The sequence below is a fragment of the Drosophila elegans genome, unplaced genomic scaffold, assembly GCF_018152505.1.
Source record: "Drosophila elegans isolate 14027-0461.03 unplaced genomic scaffold, ASM1815250v1 contig_183, whole genome shotgun sequence".
Lineage (NCBI taxonomy): Eukaryota > Metazoa > Arthropoda > Insecta > Diptera > Drosophilidae > Drosophila > Drosophila elegans.
Genome location: NW_024545550.1, coordinates 12,959,952 through 12,976,138, shown reverse-complemented (window position 1 = coordinate 12,976,138; position 16,187 = coordinate 12,959,952). Strand labels below are relative to the sequence as shown.

At 51.0% G+C, this 16,187-nt stretch overlaps 7 protein-coding genes and 1 long non-coding RNA gene across 9 annotated transcripts; 3 read left to right on the top strand and 5 right to left on the bottom strand.

Moving 5' to 3' along the window:
• Positions 1 to 687: 687 nt before the first annotated feature.
• Positions 688 to 5,904, top strand: LOC108141431 (transmembrane protein 131 homolog). Its single transcript, XM_017264815.2, has 3 exons — positions 688 to 1,451; positions 1,506 to 5,220; positions 5,285 to 5,904. Exons 1-3 carry the CDS (start codon positions 888 to 890, stop codon positions 5,740 to 5,742), a joined length of 4,737 nt encoding a protein of 1,578 aa, XP_017120304.1. The 5' UTR covers positions 688 to 887; the 3' UTR covers positions 5,743 to 5,904.
• Positions 5,900 to 6,679, bottom strand: LOC108141432 (ubiquitin-fold modifier-conjugating enzyme 1). The gene is made up of 3 exons (XM_017264816.2): positions 6,455 to 6,679; positions 6,094 to 6,393; positions 5,900 to 6,034 (listed from the first exon to the last, which is right to left on the bottom strand). Exons 1-3 carry the CDS (start codon positions 6,575 to 6,577, stop codon positions 5,963 to 5,965), a joined length of 495 nt encoding a protein of 164 aa, XP_017120305.1. The 5' UTR covers positions 6,578 to 6,679; the 3' UTR covers positions 5,900 to 5,962.
• A 404-nt stretch (positions 6,680 to 7,083) lies between these two features.
• On the top strand, positions 7,084 to 12,590 carry LOC108141473 (monocarboxylate transporter 13). 2 transcript variants are annotated; one of them, XM_017264879.2, is made up of 4 exons: positions 7,084 to 7,220; positions 10,729 to 10,844; positions 10,904 to 11,377; positions 11,435 to 12,590. In XM_017264879.2, the coding sequence occupies exons 2-4, from the start codon at positions 10,767 to 10,769 to the stop codon at positions 12,305 to 12,307; spliced, it is 1,425 nt and encodes a 474-aa protein (XP_017120368.1). In that variant the 5' UTR covers positions 7,084 to 7,220; positions 10,729 to 10,766; the 3' UTR covers positions 12,308 to 12,590. The 2 variants fall into 2 exon arrangements, with proteins under 2 accessions (XP_017120368.1, XP_017120367.1); XM_017264878.2 differs by lacking the exon at positions 7,084 to 7,220 and adding an exon at positions 10,400 to 10,605.
• Positions 8,199 to 10,211, bottom strand: LOC108141471 (transcription factor grauzone). Its single transcript, XM_017264877.2, has 4 exons — positions 9,983 to 10,211; positions 8,998 to 9,929; positions 8,558 to 8,939; positions 8,199 to 8,499 (listed from the first exon to the last, which is right to left on the bottom strand). Exons 1-4 carry the CDS (start codon positions 10,100 to 10,102, stop codon positions 8,245 to 8,247), a joined length of 1,689 nt encoding a protein of 562 aa, XP_017120366.2. The 5' UTR covers positions 10,103 to 10,211; the 3' UTR covers positions 8,199 to 8,244.
• LOC121466867 lies at positions 10,458 to 10,821 on the bottom strand. Its single transcript, XR_005977034.1, has 2 exons — positions 10,712 to 10,821; positions 10,458 to 10,652 (listed from the first exon to the last, which is right to left on the bottom strand). It is a non-coding gene; the product is annotated as an uncharacterized LOC121466867 (long non-coding RNA).
• LOC108141474 (proteasome subunit beta type-6) lies at positions 12,580 to 13,855 on the bottom strand. The gene is made up of 3 exons (XM_017264881.2): positions 13,717 to 13,855; positions 13,187 to 13,661; positions 12,580 to 12,825 (listed from the first exon to the last, which is right to left on the bottom strand). The coding sequence occupies exons 1-3, from the start codon at positions 13,759 to 13,761 to the stop codon at positions 12,671 to 12,673; spliced, it is 675 nt and encodes a 224-aa protein (XP_017120370.1). The 5' UTR covers positions 13,762 to 13,855; the 3' UTR covers positions 12,580 to 12,670.
• Positions 13,856 to 13,943: 88 nt separating this feature from the next.
• On the top strand, positions 13,944 to 15,114 carry LOC108141543 (exosome complex exonuclease RRP42). Its single transcript, XM_017264983.2, has 4 exons — positions 13,944 to 14,083; positions 14,132 to 14,328; positions 14,385 to 14,550; positions 14,606 to 15,114. Exons 1-4 carry the CDS (start codon positions 14,027 to 14,029, stop codon positions 15,074 to 15,076), a joined length of 891 nt encoding a protein of 296 aa, XP_017120472.1. The 5' UTR covers positions 13,944 to 14,026; the 3' UTR covers positions 15,077 to 15,114.
• On the bottom strand, positions 15,092 to 16,163 carry LOC108141544 (ER membrane protein complex subunit 7 homolog). The gene is made up of 4 exons (XM_017264985.2): positions 15,761 to 16,163; positions 15,553 to 15,699; positions 15,364 to 15,492; positions 15,092 to 15,302 (listed from the first exon to the last, which is right to left on the bottom strand). Exons 1-4 carry the CDS (start codon positions 16,091 to 16,093, stop codon positions 15,180 to 15,182), a joined length of 732 nt encoding a protein of 243 aa, XP_017120474.1. The 5' UTR covers positions 16,094 to 16,163; the 3' UTR covers positions 15,092 to 15,179.
• Positions 16,164 to 16,187: the final 24 nt, after the last annotated feature.

Here is a 16,187-nt window from a genome sequence, read left to right as displayed (position 1 = left end):
AACAAAAGTTCAAGGTTTATTTGAAATACACATTTTTTGTTAAGTAACTTTTTCCGGTAAAGTTGATATTTAAGGAGATATCAACCAAAGTATGTTTCTTGTAAACAATCATTTTAAAATAACGGGCCGATCTGGCAACACCACCTAGATAGGGATAAGCAAACTATTTTAACGCTTATCGATACACTATCGCGTTCGTGAATGTTATCGTAATATTATCAGAAAAAAACATCGATGTGCAAAATATATATATTTTAAGCAAAAGTCGCGCGATTATTATTTTTTGAAGTTTATCCATATTCTTAAACCACAATATTTTTCACCTTATATTTTTTGTTCATTTCCCCCGAAAAAAATGGTTGCATTATGTATTATGCTTTTTAACGGTATACAACATTTTTAAAGCAAGTGACAAAATGTTCCACAAAATAAAAATTACTTAAGCAAAGTGAAAAGTGACTCGACCTACAGACCAACTCGTCTTCATTTGTTTATTTTTTTTTAAATTTTTATCAATTTAAAAATAGTTATATGAGTGATAAAATTAACTACGATATTATATAACAAAAAAGGATCATTAAAAACTGCACCTACTGATCGAATAAATAAAAACCACTTAATTTAGCGGTATATTTGAGGTACCTCAAAATAAATTCCTTAATAAAAATACTTCCAACCGGATGGTATATTTTATCTGTTGCGCCACGGTCACTCTGAAAAGCGATAATAATTTTTGGCCGATATTGGATAATATAAATAAAGAGCAGCGCCAAGGAAACCGCGATCGAGATTAGCAGCTGGACAGGAACAGGAAGTGGGCCAGCCGGAGCAGCGCAACCGCCGCCCAAGCACACAAACACACACACACACACGGAGAACACTTCACCATGTCAACACACACGCAGATGAGGCCGCTCCTGCGGCTACTCATCCTGATCTTCCTGCTCACCCTGGGCGCCCACGGCGAGAAGGTGCTGCAGGAGGGCTACCTGGGGCGCCAGGAGCCGCATCATGTCCAGGACCTGGGTCAACTGCTGCGCGACCTTCGGCTCGTGCCATCCCGCCTAGACTTTGGAACGTGGTCCGTGGGTCAGGCGCGCTCCCAGACGGTGACGCTGTTCAATCAGCACGCCAACCGAACGCTCCAGCTGAACGCGGTGGCCGGGCCAAGTCCGGCCTTCTACAGCAGCTTCCTGGGCACCCGGGAGGTGCCCCCTCAGGGCAACACCACCTTCAGTGTGGTATTCCTGCCGCGGAAACTGGGCGCCATGGCCGGCGACGTGCTCATCCACACCTCCTTCGGCCAGGCCGAGTTGGCGGTGCGGGGCGAGGGCAGTGAGTGTCCGTACCGGCTGAAGCCGCTGGTGGGGATCAAGGCGCCCATGAATGCCACGCTAACGCCAGAGATCCACATGTACAATCCGCACGAACGGCCGCTGCAGATACTCGAGGTAGGGATACCTTAACATCATGTGGAGTCAGTGCTTATCACCATCTATCCCCAGATATACAGCAGCGGCGGCGAGTTCCAGTTGGAGCTGCCCAGCGGTGGCTCGGAGGGCCCACAAAATCTGTGGGAGATTCCGCCACACACGTTGAAGCCGGTCATTAGGATCTCCTTCCATGGCCGCACTGCTGGCAATCACAGCGCCTACATACGCATCAAGATCGCCGAGCAGGAGCTGGATCTTGGCCAGGAGAACGTCCTAGTCATTCCCGTCGAGTTCGAGATTCTGCCGCGGCACTCGCCCTACGCCCGCAATCCGCTGGCGGACTTTGGCCGAGTGGCCACGTTAAACGCTCCGGATGCCCTGCAGTTCAAGCTGGATGTGCGGAACGATGAGAGCCGCCTGCTCTTCGGCAGCTACCTGCGCCAGATTCCCGGCCTCTCGTTCGACGCCAACAACACGAGCATCGTGTTGGACGCCCGACTGTTCGAGGGTAGCGAGACCATCAATGATCTGCTGGTGATCAGCAGTAACCAGTCCAGCTCAGGTTCCAGTTCCAGTGCGGAGGCGAATCAGCCATTCACGGTGCTGGTGCGGGCGGAAATCTTTCACGGAGGGCTCTCCTTCGACGGGAATGTCACAAAGTTTGTGACCACTTCGCCGGAGGGCGGTGAGGGTGCACCGCTGGAGAGGAAGCGATCGTTGGTGGTGCGCAACAACTTCGCCATGCCCCTCACCCTGTTCAACGTGAGTCTCAGCAAACCGGTGGACGAATCCATTTTAGAGGTAACCCTAGTGGGCGATCCCAGGATACTGCTGCAGCCAGGTGAATCCGTGGAGCTGCTGCGCCTAAATCTTCTAAACGACCAGGTGCCGTTCCAATCCTACCTGAGGATTGAGACGAACGTCACGGTCTTTAAACTTCCCCTGGTCTCATGCAGTGGACGCCTACACGTGTCCACGCAGCCATTTGTGCTTAACATTTCCCACGAGTCTTCCAAGGAGGAAGAGGCGTACAACCTGGAGCTCGATCTGGGCACTGTGCCATTCGCCGAGATGTCGCGCGACGGATTCGTGATCCTGCGCAACGATAACCCTGTGTCCGTGAAGATAACCAACTGGTTCTTCAAGCACCCAAAGACCGTCTACTCGCAGAGCACCTTCCTGGGCTGTCGGTCCACGGAACACGAGGAGCTGGAGAACGAGAGCAGGCCCTGGCATCTATGCTCCGAGGTGGGCGCCGGCGAGAGTGCCGTATTCAAGGTGGCCATCCAGACGTACGAGGCGGAAGCCACGTTCGGAACCCTCAAGGTCTGGACGCCGCACGAGGTGATCCGCGTGCGCGTCAAGTTCGAGGCCTCGGTGGGCCAGTTGGAGATTGAGCAGGAGCAGCTCAACTTCAAGAACTGCTTTCCGGGCAAGATGTGCACCGCCGTGCTGAGCATCCGCTCCAGTTTCACGCACCCGGTGCACGTGAAGAGCATATCCTTCGCCCTGCCGGTGGGCCTGCGATTCAAGGACTTCAACGCGAAGGGCACTACGATTGCGCCGCAGACGCTGACCAAGGTGGGACGCATCTACTTTGAGCCGGCGGCTGTGTGTCGCAATCAGTGCTACATCAAGGAATCCACGAATGATCTAGCCATTTTCCCCAGCGTCCCAGGCGGCGGCGGCGATGGAAGCGGTGGCGTCATCAACAATAATCTCCTCTATGACGGAGTGGAGTTGCGGCAGCGCACGGAACTCTTCAGGCAGTTGCGCCGCCAAATGTCATCCATGTCCCTCACACTACACAGCGAGGAGCTGCCGCCCCTGGAGCTGGACTTCGCCATCACCATCGAGTGGCCGAAGCTGGTGCAATTCCAGCCGATCCCGCCCACGCCGGCCATAGAGGTTGGCCAGGTGCAGCGCCAATGGATCACGCTGACGAATCCCTCCCAGCATCCGCTGCTGCTCGACTACTTCCTGTCGGATCCGGCTTTTGCGCGCCGTACCCAGCTGTCACTGCCGCACGAGGTGATCGACGTGAGCTCCACGAGCTGCTATCTCACGGACAGGGAGGTTTTCTCCCTGCCAGAGGCCGGGGATCCCATCCTGCTGCCCGGAGGCGCCAGTCTCAACATCCCCATCACGTTTAGTGCCCAGGCGCCGGAAAAGTACTGCACCCTGCTGCACGTGAGGAGCAACCTTACACTGTACGAGGCCGTGTGGCTGCAGGCCCGTGCCGTGCAATCGCAGTTCCGTTTTGGGAACCGTCGGCCGGGATCCGCCTCGCCGCTGCTCTTTGAGCTAGCCACCGATCAGTTCCAGGGCTGCCAGGCCGGAAACGGAGCAGTGGTAGCCACTCGGAGCTTCACAGCCCGAAACTCTGGTGTTATCCCCATGAGGATCGAAGGCTTCCTCATTGGCTCGCTGCCGTGTGAGGACTTTGGCTTCAAAGTCATGGACTGCGAGGGCTTTGATCTGGCCGAGAATGAGACCCGTAAGGTGGAGATCGCCTTCAGCACGGACTTCACTGCCTCGCGGGTCAAGCGCTCGCTGACGCTGCTCACGAACCTCACCTACGACATCAGCTACCAACTCCTGGCACAAATGCCAGCGGAAAGTGTGGAACTGTGCGCCTCCCGTCTGGTGAGACCTGGCTGGGAGTCCTCCCTGAAGAACGCCGCTCTGGCAGTGCTCCTGGCCAGCTTTGGCCTGGTTCTGGTGGCGGCTGTCTTCGACGCGAAAGCCATAATGGCACAGCAGAGTGCCTACGATGCGGCCAGGAACAAGGGACCACTGCAGCCCACGTTTAATCTGCGGAATATTGTCAAGCTGCAGGCCGAGGAGGCGGCGGCCAAGGCGGAGGCAGTGCAGCAGCAGCAGCAGAAGGCCCGCAATGGCCAGCTTAAGGAACTACGCAAGCGGAGTGTCCAAAACGCCACAACTAAGTCAAAGTCAAAGGCCTCCTCCTGGTCGCCATGGAGCATGGACATTAATGCGCTGAGCAAGCATCTGCATAAACCCAAACCAAAGACGCTGGTGAGCACTCCAGTCAGCACTCCTCCTGCAGCTGTTCCTCCACTGCCGGAACCAGCAAAGCCCGCAAAGAAGTCCTCAACGCCATCGCCACCACAGCCAGTTCCCGTCCCAGTTCAAGTTCGGCCCCAGAAGAAGGTGAAACCAACATCTGCCGTGGTCCTCGGGACAGCCAAACCCAAGCCGGAACCCTCGACACCTACTGTGGAGGTACACGACACGAAGCCTCAAGCCAAATCGAGTCCACCGCAGCAGGAGAACATATCGCCCAAGCCCAACAAAGCACCTGAGCCGCGCGTTCTCAAGGAGCAGAATGGATCGGCCAAGAAAATGGGCAAGACACCGGGAAGGGAGCGGGAGAGGGAGCGCCGAAAGGATCCGAAGATGACAAATGGCTCGGGACCCGCGGGGGGATTCAAGAAGCCGGAGCGGAAGCAGCGCCAGAAACTTAACTTTGGGCAGTCGGCAAACAGTGCCTCGCCACCAGCTTCGCCAGAGGCCCTCAAATGCATCAGCTCACCGTGGGAGACGAACAGCCGCGTCTCGTTCCGGGATGCGCTGCAGACCAAGCCAGCTGAGAACGGCTTTGGCTGGAGCCAGGGATCGTCTTCGAGTGACCTGGGACCCATTGGTGACAGCCGCAAGACAGCCACCCCGCCGGCAGTGACTTCGCTGTGGGAGCCTCTTTCGGCCACGGCCAGTAATTCGTTGTTTGCCAATGCAGCAGAGGTGGATTATCCAACGGCAGATGGTGAGTAGTGGCAGGTCTAAAGAGGATAACAATTTCTGATGGTTTATTTTCTGTCCTCCATTAGCCATCTTTGAGCAACGGGAGCGGGAAAGGCAGCAGTGGGAGCGCAGCGAGTTGATCATGCAGCAGCAGCTACTCCTACAGCAGGCTCAGAGACTGGAGATCCAGCAGAGGCAGCAGGAGAAGCTCTTGCTCTTGGCCAACATGACGGAGCCGAGCAACTGGGCCACCAACTGGTCGCCTTTGGGATACTCCACCTGGCCGGACGCAGCACCATCCAGCAGCTTGGGTGTGATGCGTCCTCCACCAGGACTGGAGCAGAATGCACGCCAGACGCACACGCACAACCTTGCACAAGAACCGGAAGCAGCAACTGGAAATGGAACTGGAACTGCAGCTAATCCCGGCGAGATTAGCGTACTGCCCACGCAGTACGATCCCTTCACCTCGCCCAGCTCAATTTGGTCCGACACTTGGCGCCAGTCCTCGCAGCGCAACAACCACAACAATCACATGAACTAGGGGAACGACGAGGAGGACGAGGAGCAAGCTCACTGATCAAACCGAATCAACCAAATGAAATTCTTACCACATAGACACCTAGGATACGCGACGACGATGGAGGAACGCCGAGAATGATCTTTTCCAATTTGACTTTTGACTAATAAACGCAAATGACTTTCATATCAAACTTTGTTCATTGTTTTGTGGCCAGTAATTAGTGTATAATAGTTTAGTTTAGCTACTTCTCCTTGTAGGTGATGATGCCCTTTTCGATGAGGTCCGGAATCTCAACGGCCAGCCAAGGAGCAAGCTGTGGGGAAGAGTTAACCATGAGAGATCTACAGTAAGGAGCATGGCAAGAGTACTTACACCCAGTGCCATGGCGTGGGCGATTCCGAACTTGGGCACATTCCGGGCCCACAGGGGCTTGAAGTGATCCGTCAGGCAGATCTTACCACCCCGGTACATCTTGGCCGTCTTGCCATCCAGCTCCGGAAGGGCAATCTCTGGAGCTGTGGTGGGATATGTCACTGGAATGTCGAACTCCACGTCGAATTCGTACTTGAGCAGATTGTGCATGTACCAGCACTTGCCGAACCACTTGGTGCCCTCCTTGTTGGACTCCAATCGGAACCAATCGCTTCCAGACTGCTTGTTGTTCTCCACGTACTGGAAACGGGAAGAGCCAATGGAATCTCCAAGGGAACACTGCTTATCTGGAAATGCATACCTTGATCAGGGCCTGGTACTCCTCCTTCAGCCGCTGCACCCACACATCTTTTTCCCTGGGTCCAGCACGAATCTGCAGCAGCGGAATGTTGCTCAGCGTTTTCCGGGTGCTGTCGTCCACCATCTCGTCCGTATTATGGCCAAAATTAAGGAAAAATCGGGGGAAAACAAAAGCGTTGAGTTGACACGTTCACGGTTGGCCGTGCGAAAGAGACAACTGCAACAGCTGAGCAGTTGGGAGCAGGCAGGGGCGTAGTTGAAAGCTTTTCCAGGGGAATGGATATAAACGTCAATTCATTGCGACAACTTAAATAAGCTTAATTAAAACAATTTGGTTCCAAACTTCTTTGCTCTGACCAATCTTCTGTTTTGTGTTATTAATTAAAAGAATATGATTGGACTAAATAGATACAATTAAATATATTTATGACCAAAGCGTTTTTAATCCATAACTGTGATTTCCTCATTACTAGCTATCGATAGTCATCGATTGTTTGGCGCCAAGCCGGATTGCCAAATTGAAGTCCCGCCATATAAACAGGAAATAGCCCGTTTGGTATTGTTTTTTTTTTATTCCATTCACTAATATAAGGCGGTCGGGACTGGCTTTCTGTTTAAACAATATTTGCTCGTCGCGCGATAAGCATCAAATCTAGAAGAGCCCGAGTGGCACAGTGATAGTGTGAAATTAAACAAATAAAGTCTTGAAAGTAAACAGATTTGACGCCAGTCACTCTGAGAATATTTAGATTGCCTAATTACAGCAAGTAAGTGTCAATCTAGATCGAATTATCTTTCTTAGTGTAGATTTAAATGAAGTTGTGCAATGGAAAAATGTGTAAAAACAAAACCAAGTGAAAGGAATATCTTATATTACAACCTATTCACAAACATAAAACATAATCGAAATCTCTTTCTGTACTTAAAAAAAAACGGTTCCTTAAGGTTTAAAACCATACCCTTTTTCGTTTTTAATTAGTTGTGCAACCAAAAGTTATGAATAACTTATTTAAATCGAAAAAATATATAAAGAATTGCATGTAAAAATAGGCAGGGAATCACAAACTGTTTTTTCGTTGAGTCTCCAGATTTAATGACTCCTAGATTACAATTAATAGCTTCCCATAAAAATAAATAATCAAAGATTATTGGCCTGGGAATCACTGGAACCCATGGGAAGCACCATTAAAGTAGGGGAGGTACAAAAAAAAGGTCAGAGATCGTGGCAGATGTACCTCGATAACATAAATGGCTTGCAAAATATTCCATTGGTAAATAGATGTTACCACAGAATGAAAAACAAACCATTAGAATTTGTCTCGTCATTTCTATGGCACAGATACAGAGTGAGGATTCCGCAGAAGACTAGAAATGTGTATAAACACACACGCCGATTGGTGGTACCTTTGAACTGATGATGATAATGCCAATCCGCTGATAAGGAGTAAATCCACTTTTCCAACCGACTCAAACCGGTTTGTCCGTCTGCCTGGCATCGCGGCTTGATCGTCGTCAAAATAAGAATATTAAAACTGAACCATGTGCTATATGCGTCTATATAAATTACCAGCTTCGACCTTAATCGCTGATAACGACGGCTCCGATGTCCGTTACCAGTTCGAGATGATCAGGGTGCAGATGGACAAACCGGTTACAGCCGGTTGATCCTATCGAAGCAGGGTTTTCAATTAAAGATCTTACAAATTGTTTACCCCGCTCGTCGCTCCGATCACAACAACAGCTCGTACAGTGTCTCATTTGGATTTTATTGGGTCAAAGGGTCATCTAGGGCTAGCACTCTGCTCCAGGGCTATCTGTAGCTCCTGTCCCTCCCCCATCCTGCCTGGCCTCCGTGGTCTTGCGTACGCTCACGGCTATGATTGTGTCGGATTTGCGAGGTCGATGTATTCGCTTGTGGCGGTTCTCCTCCCACTCCTTGCGGTGCACCTTCTTGCGGTGGGCATGCATGTTGGCGTTCGAATTAAAGGTCTGCGGGCAGTGGGGGCAGGTGTACAGCACCTCTCCTGTGTGGGTGGTCATGTGTTCCTGCAAAAGGCAGCTTGTTAATTACTGATCAAAGAGGATATAATTCTGCAAGGAATACCTTCAGCTCGTTGGGCCGCTTGAAGGCCTTTTCGCACATCGGACACTGATGGCTTCGAGCCGTGTTGTGGGTGTACTTGATGTGGTGCTGATGCGCCTGCAGGCTGGGCGAGATTTTAAGGCAGAGCTCGCACTGCATGGGCTGTAGGTTCTCGGCTGTGTGCATCATTTTTATGTGGCGGGCTAGTCCGTACTTTGTGGTCAACATGGAGTCACAGAGGTGGCACTTAATGGCTGCCTGCGGCATGCCTGTGTGCTCCTCCATGTGGCGGGCCAAGGCTTCGCGTCCTCGAATGGACTTTCCACAGACATCACAGATCTTGGCATATAAATTTAAATGGACCAGTTTTACATGCTGCTGCATTGAGTACTGGGTGGTGAAGCTGCAGAATAGGACTTTAGGAATACTTTGAAGAATACAAATATCTCTTGACCACTCACGTCTTCTCGCAGTTGGTGCACTTCACCTGCCACTGCTCCCGCGGAATGTGCGTCAGCTTGTGGCGCTCGCAGACCACGGAGCTGTAGAAGCTCTTGGGACAGTGGTCGCATTGATAGAGCCGTCCGCGCGTCTTGATCTCGTGCATGCGCATGTGCAGCTCCAGACTGCGGCGGTGGCCCATGACGCGTGCGCAGATGGAACACTTGAACAACTCGGGGTCCTGGTGGCGGCGCAGGTGGTCCACAAGGACGCCCCGCTTCCAGAACTTGCGGTTGCAGCACATCGCGTAGCCGCGCTGCTTGTGTTCCCGCCGCACATGCACCAGCATCTGGGAAAAGCCCTCCATGGGCAGGTTGCAGATGTGGCAAAGGACCTTGTAGTGCTCCTGGATATAGTTGTTGAACTCCTGTGATTTCTGAATATTAGGTAGGCCGGATGCCCGGGGTCTTTCCGCCATTCGCACCCTACCACGTCCCCTTGGGCGCCCGCGACCCTTTCGCTTAATCTTTGGCTGGGGCTCCTCCAAAGCCTCTGGATCATCTTCCTCTTCGCCCCCGCTTACGAACGCCTCTGGATTCTCTTGATCCTCCAGCACATCGGCAATGGTAAGATCGGCCTCCGGGAACTCGATTTTGATCTCGTTCAGGTTTATCTGCTCCAGCACAGACTTTAATTCCTCGCTGGCATCCTTAGAAGCGGCCTCGGTTTTTCTGGGACGTCCACGTCGACGCTTCACGGCAGCGGCCACACTCTCCCCTCCTTCGCTCTTTACGATTTGTCCAGGGGGATTCAATTCTGGCGGAGATGTCTCCTCCACAGCAGTTTGCTCCAGCGCCTTATGGGCCTGCTTGACGCTTAAGTAGAAGTTGTGGAAGAGCAGTAGATGCTCCCAGCAGGCGCCGCACACATACCCACTGCCCGGCTCAGGAATCTAAAGTTTTAATAATAAATTCAATCCACAAAAGAGAGCATTCTTTTGTTTACCTTTAGCCAGAAGTGCAACTCTATGATGCATTGCAGACCTAGAGACTTAGCTTCCTCCGAGGCGAACTCTATGTTGCCAACTGCGTTTTCCGAACGCTGCGTGCACAGAAAACAAGGCATTTGTATCAAAAGAGACGCAGAAAATGCAGTATATTGTTTAAAATGCGTTTTATTTTACGAATTAAAATTGGCCGATGCACAGCTGATCGGTGCCATCACTAACGGTTATCGATATACCGACCGCGAACAGTGCTACCATTGTTTGGGTGTTCAAATAGCTCACAGCACTGTTGGTAGTTTTGTTCTCATTGTTTTTATTAGCATTTTATTCGCTATTAAACAAGTGGGCTTACCTAATATTCAACTCAGTACTTAGTTCAATTAAATCCCTTTCGATAATAAAGTCTTTAATCACGTGCAGTATTAATGCGCAGTTTTTTTTTGAGTGCTGCATCTTATGGCATTCACGTTAAGGTCATACTGACTCAAAGTGTTGCGACTTTGGGATTAATTTATTTTAATTTAGGCTTTAATTCGGCTTAATTTGTTAATACGTGGTTGGCGAAATGGCCACGCAGTTTGGAGGAATCGTCCAGACGAGCCGTTTACCTCGTCACAGATGTGTAAGTGCGACACAACTGGCTTATCTGCTAGACGCACATTTCCACACCTGAGGGAGACACCATAAACTAAAGACGACGTTTTAACAGCTCACTTATCTCTGCTCACCTGTTTTTGTTTTGCAGCCAGCTTAATCTCGTCGAGCAGTCCGGAGAGCACTGACATGGATGTGCAGATGAGTCGAGTTGTACCCGATGGCGGCTACGGATGGATTGTGGTGGCCGCCGTTGCCTTGATCAATGTGAGTAGCCTTTTATACCCTTTATGGAAGCAGCATAATAAAACATTATCCTCCACCAGATGACCAACCAGTCCATTTTATCTGTCTTTGGCCAGCTATTTGTGGGCGAACTGCAGCAAATGCAGGGGGACACCTTCACGGCAGCCCTGATCACCAATCTGAACAGCCTGGCCCTCAACTTCTCCGGCCTGTTCATTGGACCGGCTATTAAGAGCTTCAAACCCCGCAATGTGGCCACCACAGGCTGCGTGCTGGTCTCCTTGGGCCTTGCTCTTTGCGCCTTTGCCACCGAGAGCTGGCACTTCATCGTGGGCTATAGCTTATTTGTGGGCTTTGGCTTGGGCCTCATATCGCCCTCCACTTTCATGGCCATAAACTCCTACTTTACCAGCAAGCGTGGACGCGCTGTGGGTGTTTCCCTCGCAGGAGCTGGACTTGGACAAGTCCTAATTCCACACCTGGTGCGTTATCTCCTAGAGAATCACGGATTTCGCTATGCAGTCCTGGCCATGTCCACCTTATCACTAACTGGAGTGAGTATTTAGTTTGCTATTACATTTTAAACCCATGCTAATCTTATTTACTTGCAGCTATTTGGTGCCGCGTTCCTGAAACCTCTAAATCCGCCTGCCAAACACAACAATCGCAGACACATTCGTCTACTGGCCGAGGCGGATGGCGAAAAGACTCAGTCCACTGCCCTCCAAGTGGTCATTGTTCCTTCTAACCAAAGCAAGAGCGAGACTAGCCCGCCCAAGACTGATACCCTGTGCAGCCGGATGGGCCAGCGTTTGGTGCAGGCCATGGATCTGGAGCTGCTCAAGGATCTGGTCTTCTGGAGCATCATTGTGGGCATGGCTCTTGTATACACGGCAACCATTAACTTCACCATGATCTTTCCTGGCTTCCTGGGACAAACGGCGGGTCTGAACAGCCAGATGGTGGCCTTCTGCATGTCTGTGGTGGCAGGAGCCGATATTGTGTGCCGCCTACTGTTGCCCATTATCACGGATCAGCTGAGAATCCCATACCGAGTGGTCTTCCTGATCGGCATCGCTGGACTCTTCGTCGCCCGCTGTGTGCTGGCCGAGAATCAAGCGCTGCCCGTGATCATCTCCATGTCAGTGCTGACGGGCATGATGAAATCGGCCACTGTGATCAACAACAATCTCACCATATCGGCGCACTGTCGCTCGGAGAAGCTGGCCGGCGGATTGGGACTGAGCATGATGTCCAAGGGAGTGATCGTAATCACAGTGGGTCAGCTGTTGGGCTGGGTGCGCGACTACGCCGACTCCTACGTCATATGCCTGTACGTCCAGGGGGCGATTCTGCTGCTAGTGGTTCTGGTTTGGACCCCGGAGATTTTCTATCGCCACCGCAGGCAGCGACGTGCCACCACCAAGTCCATGGAGACGCAGTCTGTGGACGCACCCGAAGAGGTGACCAAGCTCAATTCGTGAAAAGGTTCTTGGGATTAGCGTTTAAGCGGGGGCGGGTGTTCGGTATTGAATGTAATGTGATAGGCGGCGGAATTGTTTCCCTTCTGGAACGGAACATTCCGGACTCGCCGCAGTAGTTATCCGGGTTGTGAGCAAAGACCAGTGTCAGGAACAGCACTATTTGTATGACTATGCATTTTAGGTTAAGGTTTTCGATTATTTATTACCATTTAGCCCCTAGAGACTTAACTTTTGTACTGCCACAACAAGAGCCAAAATACAAATTAATCAAGTATCCATATTACAAAAACCAAGTTTATTACCATGATGAGGAGAGTTTGCAACTCAACCTCCGAATCGATCTTATTTGGAAAAGTAAACTAACTATTCCGAGGACACAAAGCTGGGTGTGCTGGAGACCTCGGAGGCGCCCGATTCTGTGTTGTAGAAAATGCGGCGCTCGATGCCATCCTTGTTGATGATGCCAATGCGCACCACTCCGCCGGAGCTGCCGTCGTGGTAAATGGCGTGCTGGACAGCTGTTGGAGAGGATTGGACTTGTATTATTTTGATTTCTTAACTGGGAATTTTCTTAAGATCTGCTAAGCAGAAACAATGTTCAAGCTCAAAAAGCATAGAATATTAGAGCTCAAAAATTGAAAAGATTTTTTAAAAATATAAAAACAATGAAGCTAAGGCAGCTTTGTATATGACATTGTTGTTTAGTTAACCATAACTATTTGTCGAAGTATATTCGTATACATTAAAAGTCGTCCAAGAAAGGAGACTTTTGGGAAAGTTTTAGTTACTTCAAAGTCTGAGAGATCAGTTTACGTAAAACGAACAACTAGATAAACTAGACACAATGCCTTCGGCAAGGCTATAAAATGGAGTACCCACCCTTCTTGACGAAAGTCACGCAGTCCTCCTTCTGCATGTTGGGTTGGTAGTGCTCCCTCACGAAGCCGTAGATGAAGCTGGAGCCGGAGCCGCCGATGGTGCAGGACTCGCGAGTCAGCATGCCGCCCAACGGGATGCTGTACACCTGGCCGCCGCGCTGCGAGTCCCAGCCAGCCACGATGATGCCGGCAAGCAGGGAGTCGCGATAGCTGTAGCAGTAGTTGCGGAACTCGGAGGCGGCTTCGAAGACGAGGGCCTCCTTGCTGGTTTGGTTCTCGTGGTAGTTCAGCGAGTAGGCCACAATGTCGGCGATGGCCTGGGTGTCGGCGGCGGAGCCGCTGCGGCAGCAGTAGACCTTGTCCGTGATGCGGGTCAGCTTGTCGGTGACTCGGTTAGCCACATAGGCGCCGGAGCTGGTGCGGGAATCGGCTCCAATGACCACTCCACCGTCGAACTCCACGGCCATGATGGTGGTCTGGAGGATTAGGCTCTTAATGGGTTGTTTTATGGCTAATTTCGGGCATACTCACGCCAGTGCTGACGGGCGTATCGGTAAAGTCGAAGTCGGGACCCATTTGAATGCTTAAATTTGTTACAATTCAATTTACAATTCCTTTTTGTGGAAAAGCCGCTCGAAATGACTGGCTTGTTTTTGACAAGTGTTGCAAGTTAACTTGATGCAAGTGTTGGCTAGTGCGCGAACTATCGATTACCAGAAGCCGATAATTTCCTATCGATTATAGAACAAAATAAACCAACTGGTCACACTGGCTCATTGCACATGTTGAATTTGTTTTGATTTTTTGTAAACGAATTGTTCTTTATTAAAATAAGCTATAAATGGCTTATGTTGCACTGAGTGAGGCTGAAAAAACCTACATACTGCACGGCGTAGAGGTAAGTTTTCGGTGCATTATGAATTTCCCTTGAGTAACTCCTTTTTAGGATGACTTTCGCTGCGACGGACGTTCTCGCCGGGATTACCGCCCCATGGAACTGGAAACCGGACTGGTCAGCAATGCCAGTGGCTCTGCTCGCCTGCGCCTGGCCAACACAGACATCCTGGTGGGTGTAAAAACAGAGATCGATGTGCCCAATCCACTGACGCCGGAATTTGGCAAACTAGAGTTCTTTGTGGATTGGTAATGGAGCACTTACATTTGCCTATGTTCACCATTCACATCTAAACCTCTTCCAGTTCCGCCAATGCCACGCCAGAGTTTGAGGGACGAGGAGGATCGGATCTTGCCCAGGAGCTGGTCCTGTCCCTACAGAATGCCTACGAATCCCCACTGGCCTTTGACTATCGCACCTTGTGCCTTATCCCTGGTCAGCAGTGCTGGAAGCTCTACATAGATATCTTGGTGAGACTAAAATAATTGTCTTAGTTTTCCATTCTTATAATATTTAAACTTGCAGATCCTGGAATGCGGTGGCAATCTGCATGATGCCGTCTCGCTGGCCGCCAAGGCGGCTCTATTCAACACCAAGTTGCCCCGGGTGACGGCCACCCTGTTGGATGCCGGCATCACAGACCTTATCATATCGGACAACCCGTATGACTGCACCCGCATCGGCATCGAGACTGTTCCGCTTCTGGTCACTGTCTGCAAGATCGGTGACTATTGCCTCGTTGATCCTTCGGCGGAGGAGGAAGTCTGCAGCACTGTCAGTGTGGTGGTGTCCGTATCCATGCGCAATGGAGAGCCATTCCTTTCGGGTACCCACTTGACAGGCGGTGGAGCCATGCACAGGGACACCATGCGCAACTGCCTCCAGCTGGGCCTGTCCATTGGCGAACACCTGGACCAGCTGCTCACCAAGATGTTAAAGCTGGAGCAAGAGCGCGTCGGGCCCAAGCGACCAAAGACGGTTGGGTTTCTCAAATAAAGTGGCTGTGGCTGCTTATAATGAAAATTTACTATTTACTCGAAATGACTTTGACTTTCTGAGCCCTGTGGCTCTATACAAGATTAGGGCTAATGGCGAGCTACTACTCCTTGCGCTTCTTGGTCTGCCTGGCGACCGGAGCGGGTTTCTTTTCCTTGGGCTCGGGCTGCTTGCCCGTCAGCAGGGAGGTCAGCATTTCGCTTATCTCGGGCATGTCGTTGCCCATCTGTGGACCAGGGTACAAACTTTAATATACAGCAGTTGTGTACAAGAGTCATGAGTTTTACCTTTGGGAACTGCAGATTATCGATCTCCTTCTTGGTCTCGGGATCGTTGATCATCTTGGGCAGGACCAGCATGAGCAGCAGGGGAAGCACCATCATCAGAACCATGGGGCTGAACAGGAAGTCGGTAATCTGTGGGTTACAATCAAGGGTTAGCTATAAAAACTTTAGGTCTTCGAGTACAAGACTCACCTTCCACTGCTCCCTGGTTTGGAAGTATTTGAACGGCATCAGTGGCTTAACTCGCAGTGGATAGGGCACCTGCATGATTTGCGCCGGCTGGACAAAGTTCACTTTGCGTGCGCGGAACTTTCCCTTGGGATTGATCTCGACGCGCACCTGAAAGAGGGGTATTATTGGATTTAGCCATATGATGTATAGATACGATTACTCGACTCACAGGCTCATAGAACACATCCGGATGGTGGACATCCAGGATATAGCTGCCGGAGGGCACTCCGCTGATCATGAACTGGCCATCCTCGCGCACGAATCCCTTGAACTCGCCGTCGTTGATGGAGAGGGTGATCTCTGTTTGCCACTTGGGCGCATCCTTGTTCATGGGAGCACCTCGACCACCTTGAACCGGGGGCAGAATGGAATCGGGCGGGGAAACACGGCCTTCAATGGTGTACAGGCCGGAGACCTCGTCCACCAGTTCATCCTGGCCAATGACCACCTCACTGGTGACCAGGGCCAATAGGGAGGCGAAAATAACGAATTTTGAGCACATTTTCCGGCCCAATTAAAGTTTTTTCTCCCAATTTTTCAATTGTCAGCCGATAATGTGACCGTACACGAAGGTGCAAAAAATTCCTTGGGCCAGG

Bases quoted from the DNA above. Each gene is read 5' to 3' on its own strand.
- LOC108141543 (XM_017264983.2), top strand. From the start codon at position 14,027: ATGGCTTATGTTGCACTGAGTGAGGCTGAAAAAACCTACATACTGCAC. The intron at 14,084-14,131 runs GTAAGTTTTCGG...ACTCCTTTTTAG, and splicing joins ACATACTGCACGGCGTAGAG to GATGACTTTCGCTGCGACGG. The intron at 14,551-14,605 runs GTGAGACTAAAA...TTAAACTTGCAG, and splicing joins AGCTCTACATAGATATCTTG to ATCCTGGAATGCGGTGGCAA.
- LOC108141431 (XM_017264815.2), top strand. From the start codon at position 888: ATGTCAACACACACGCAGATGAGGCCGCTCCTGCGGCTACTCATCCTG. The intron at 1,452-1,505 runs GTAGGGATACCT...ATCTATCCCCAG, and splicing joins GGCCGCTGCAGATACTCGAG to ATATACAGCAGCGGCGGCGA. The intron at 5,221-5,284 runs GTGAGTAGTGGC...GTCCTCCATTAG, and splicing joins GGATTATCCAACGGCAGATG to CCATCTTTGAGCAACGGGAG.
- LOC108141544 (XM_017264985.2), bottom strand. From the start codon at position 16,093: ATGTGCTCAAAATTCGTTATTTTCGCCTCCCTATTGGCCCTGGTCACC. The intron at 15,700-15,760 runs GTGAGTCGAGTA...CCCCTCTTTCAG, and splicing joins CGGATGTGTTCTATGAGCCT to GTGCGCGTCGAGATCAATCC. The intron at 15,303-15,363 runs GTAAAACTCATG...CCTGGTCCACAG, and splicing joins ATAATCTGCAGTTCCCAAAG to ATGGGCAACGACATGCCCGA.
- LOC108141474 (XM_017264881.2), bottom strand. From the start codon at position 13,761: ATGGGTCCCGACTTCGACTTTACCGATACGCCCGTCAGCACTGGC. The intron at 13,662-13,716 runs GTGAGTATGCCC...CTAATCCTCCAG, and splicing joins ATACGCCCGTCAGCACTGGC to ACCACCATCATGGCCGTGGA. The intron at 12,826-13,186 runs GTGGGTACTCCA...CCTCTCCAACAG, and splicing joins CGTGACTTTCGTCAAGAAGG to CTGTCCAGCACGCCATTTAC.
- LOC108141473 (XM_017264878.2), top strand. The intron at 10,845-10,903 runs GTGAGTAGCCTT...ATCCTCCACCAG, and splicing joins CCGCCGTTGCCTTGATCAAT to ATGACCAACCAGTCCATTTT. The intron at 11,378-11,434 runs GTGAGTATTTAG...ATTTACTTGCAG, and splicing joins CCACCTTATCACTAACTGGA to CTATTTGGTGCCGCGTTCCT.
- LOC108141471 (XM_017264877.2), bottom strand. From the start codon at position 10,102: ATGCCTTGTTTTCTGTGCACGCAGCGTTCGGAAAACGCAGTTGGCAAC. The intron at 8,940-8,997 runs GTGAGTGGTCAA...CCTATTCTGCAG, and splicing joins TGCACCAACTGCGAGAAGAC to CTTCACCACCCAGTACTCAA. The intron at 8,500-8,557 runs GTATTCCTTGCA...TGCCTTTTGCAG, and splicing joins AGCGGCCCAACGAGCTGAAG to GAACACATGACCACCCACAC.
- LOC108141432 (XM_017264816.2), bottom strand. From the start codon at position 6,577: ATGGTGGACGACAGCACCCGGAAAACGCTGAGCAACATTCCGCTGCTG. The intron at 6,394-6,454 runs GTATGCATTTCC...TCCCGTTTCCAG, and splicing joins AGTACCAGGCCCTGATCAAG to TACGTGGAGAACAACAAGCA. The intron at 6,035-6,093 runs GTAAGTACTCTT...TCTTCCCCACAG, and splicing joins CCCACGCCATGGCACTGGGT to CTTGCTCCTTGGCTGGCCGT.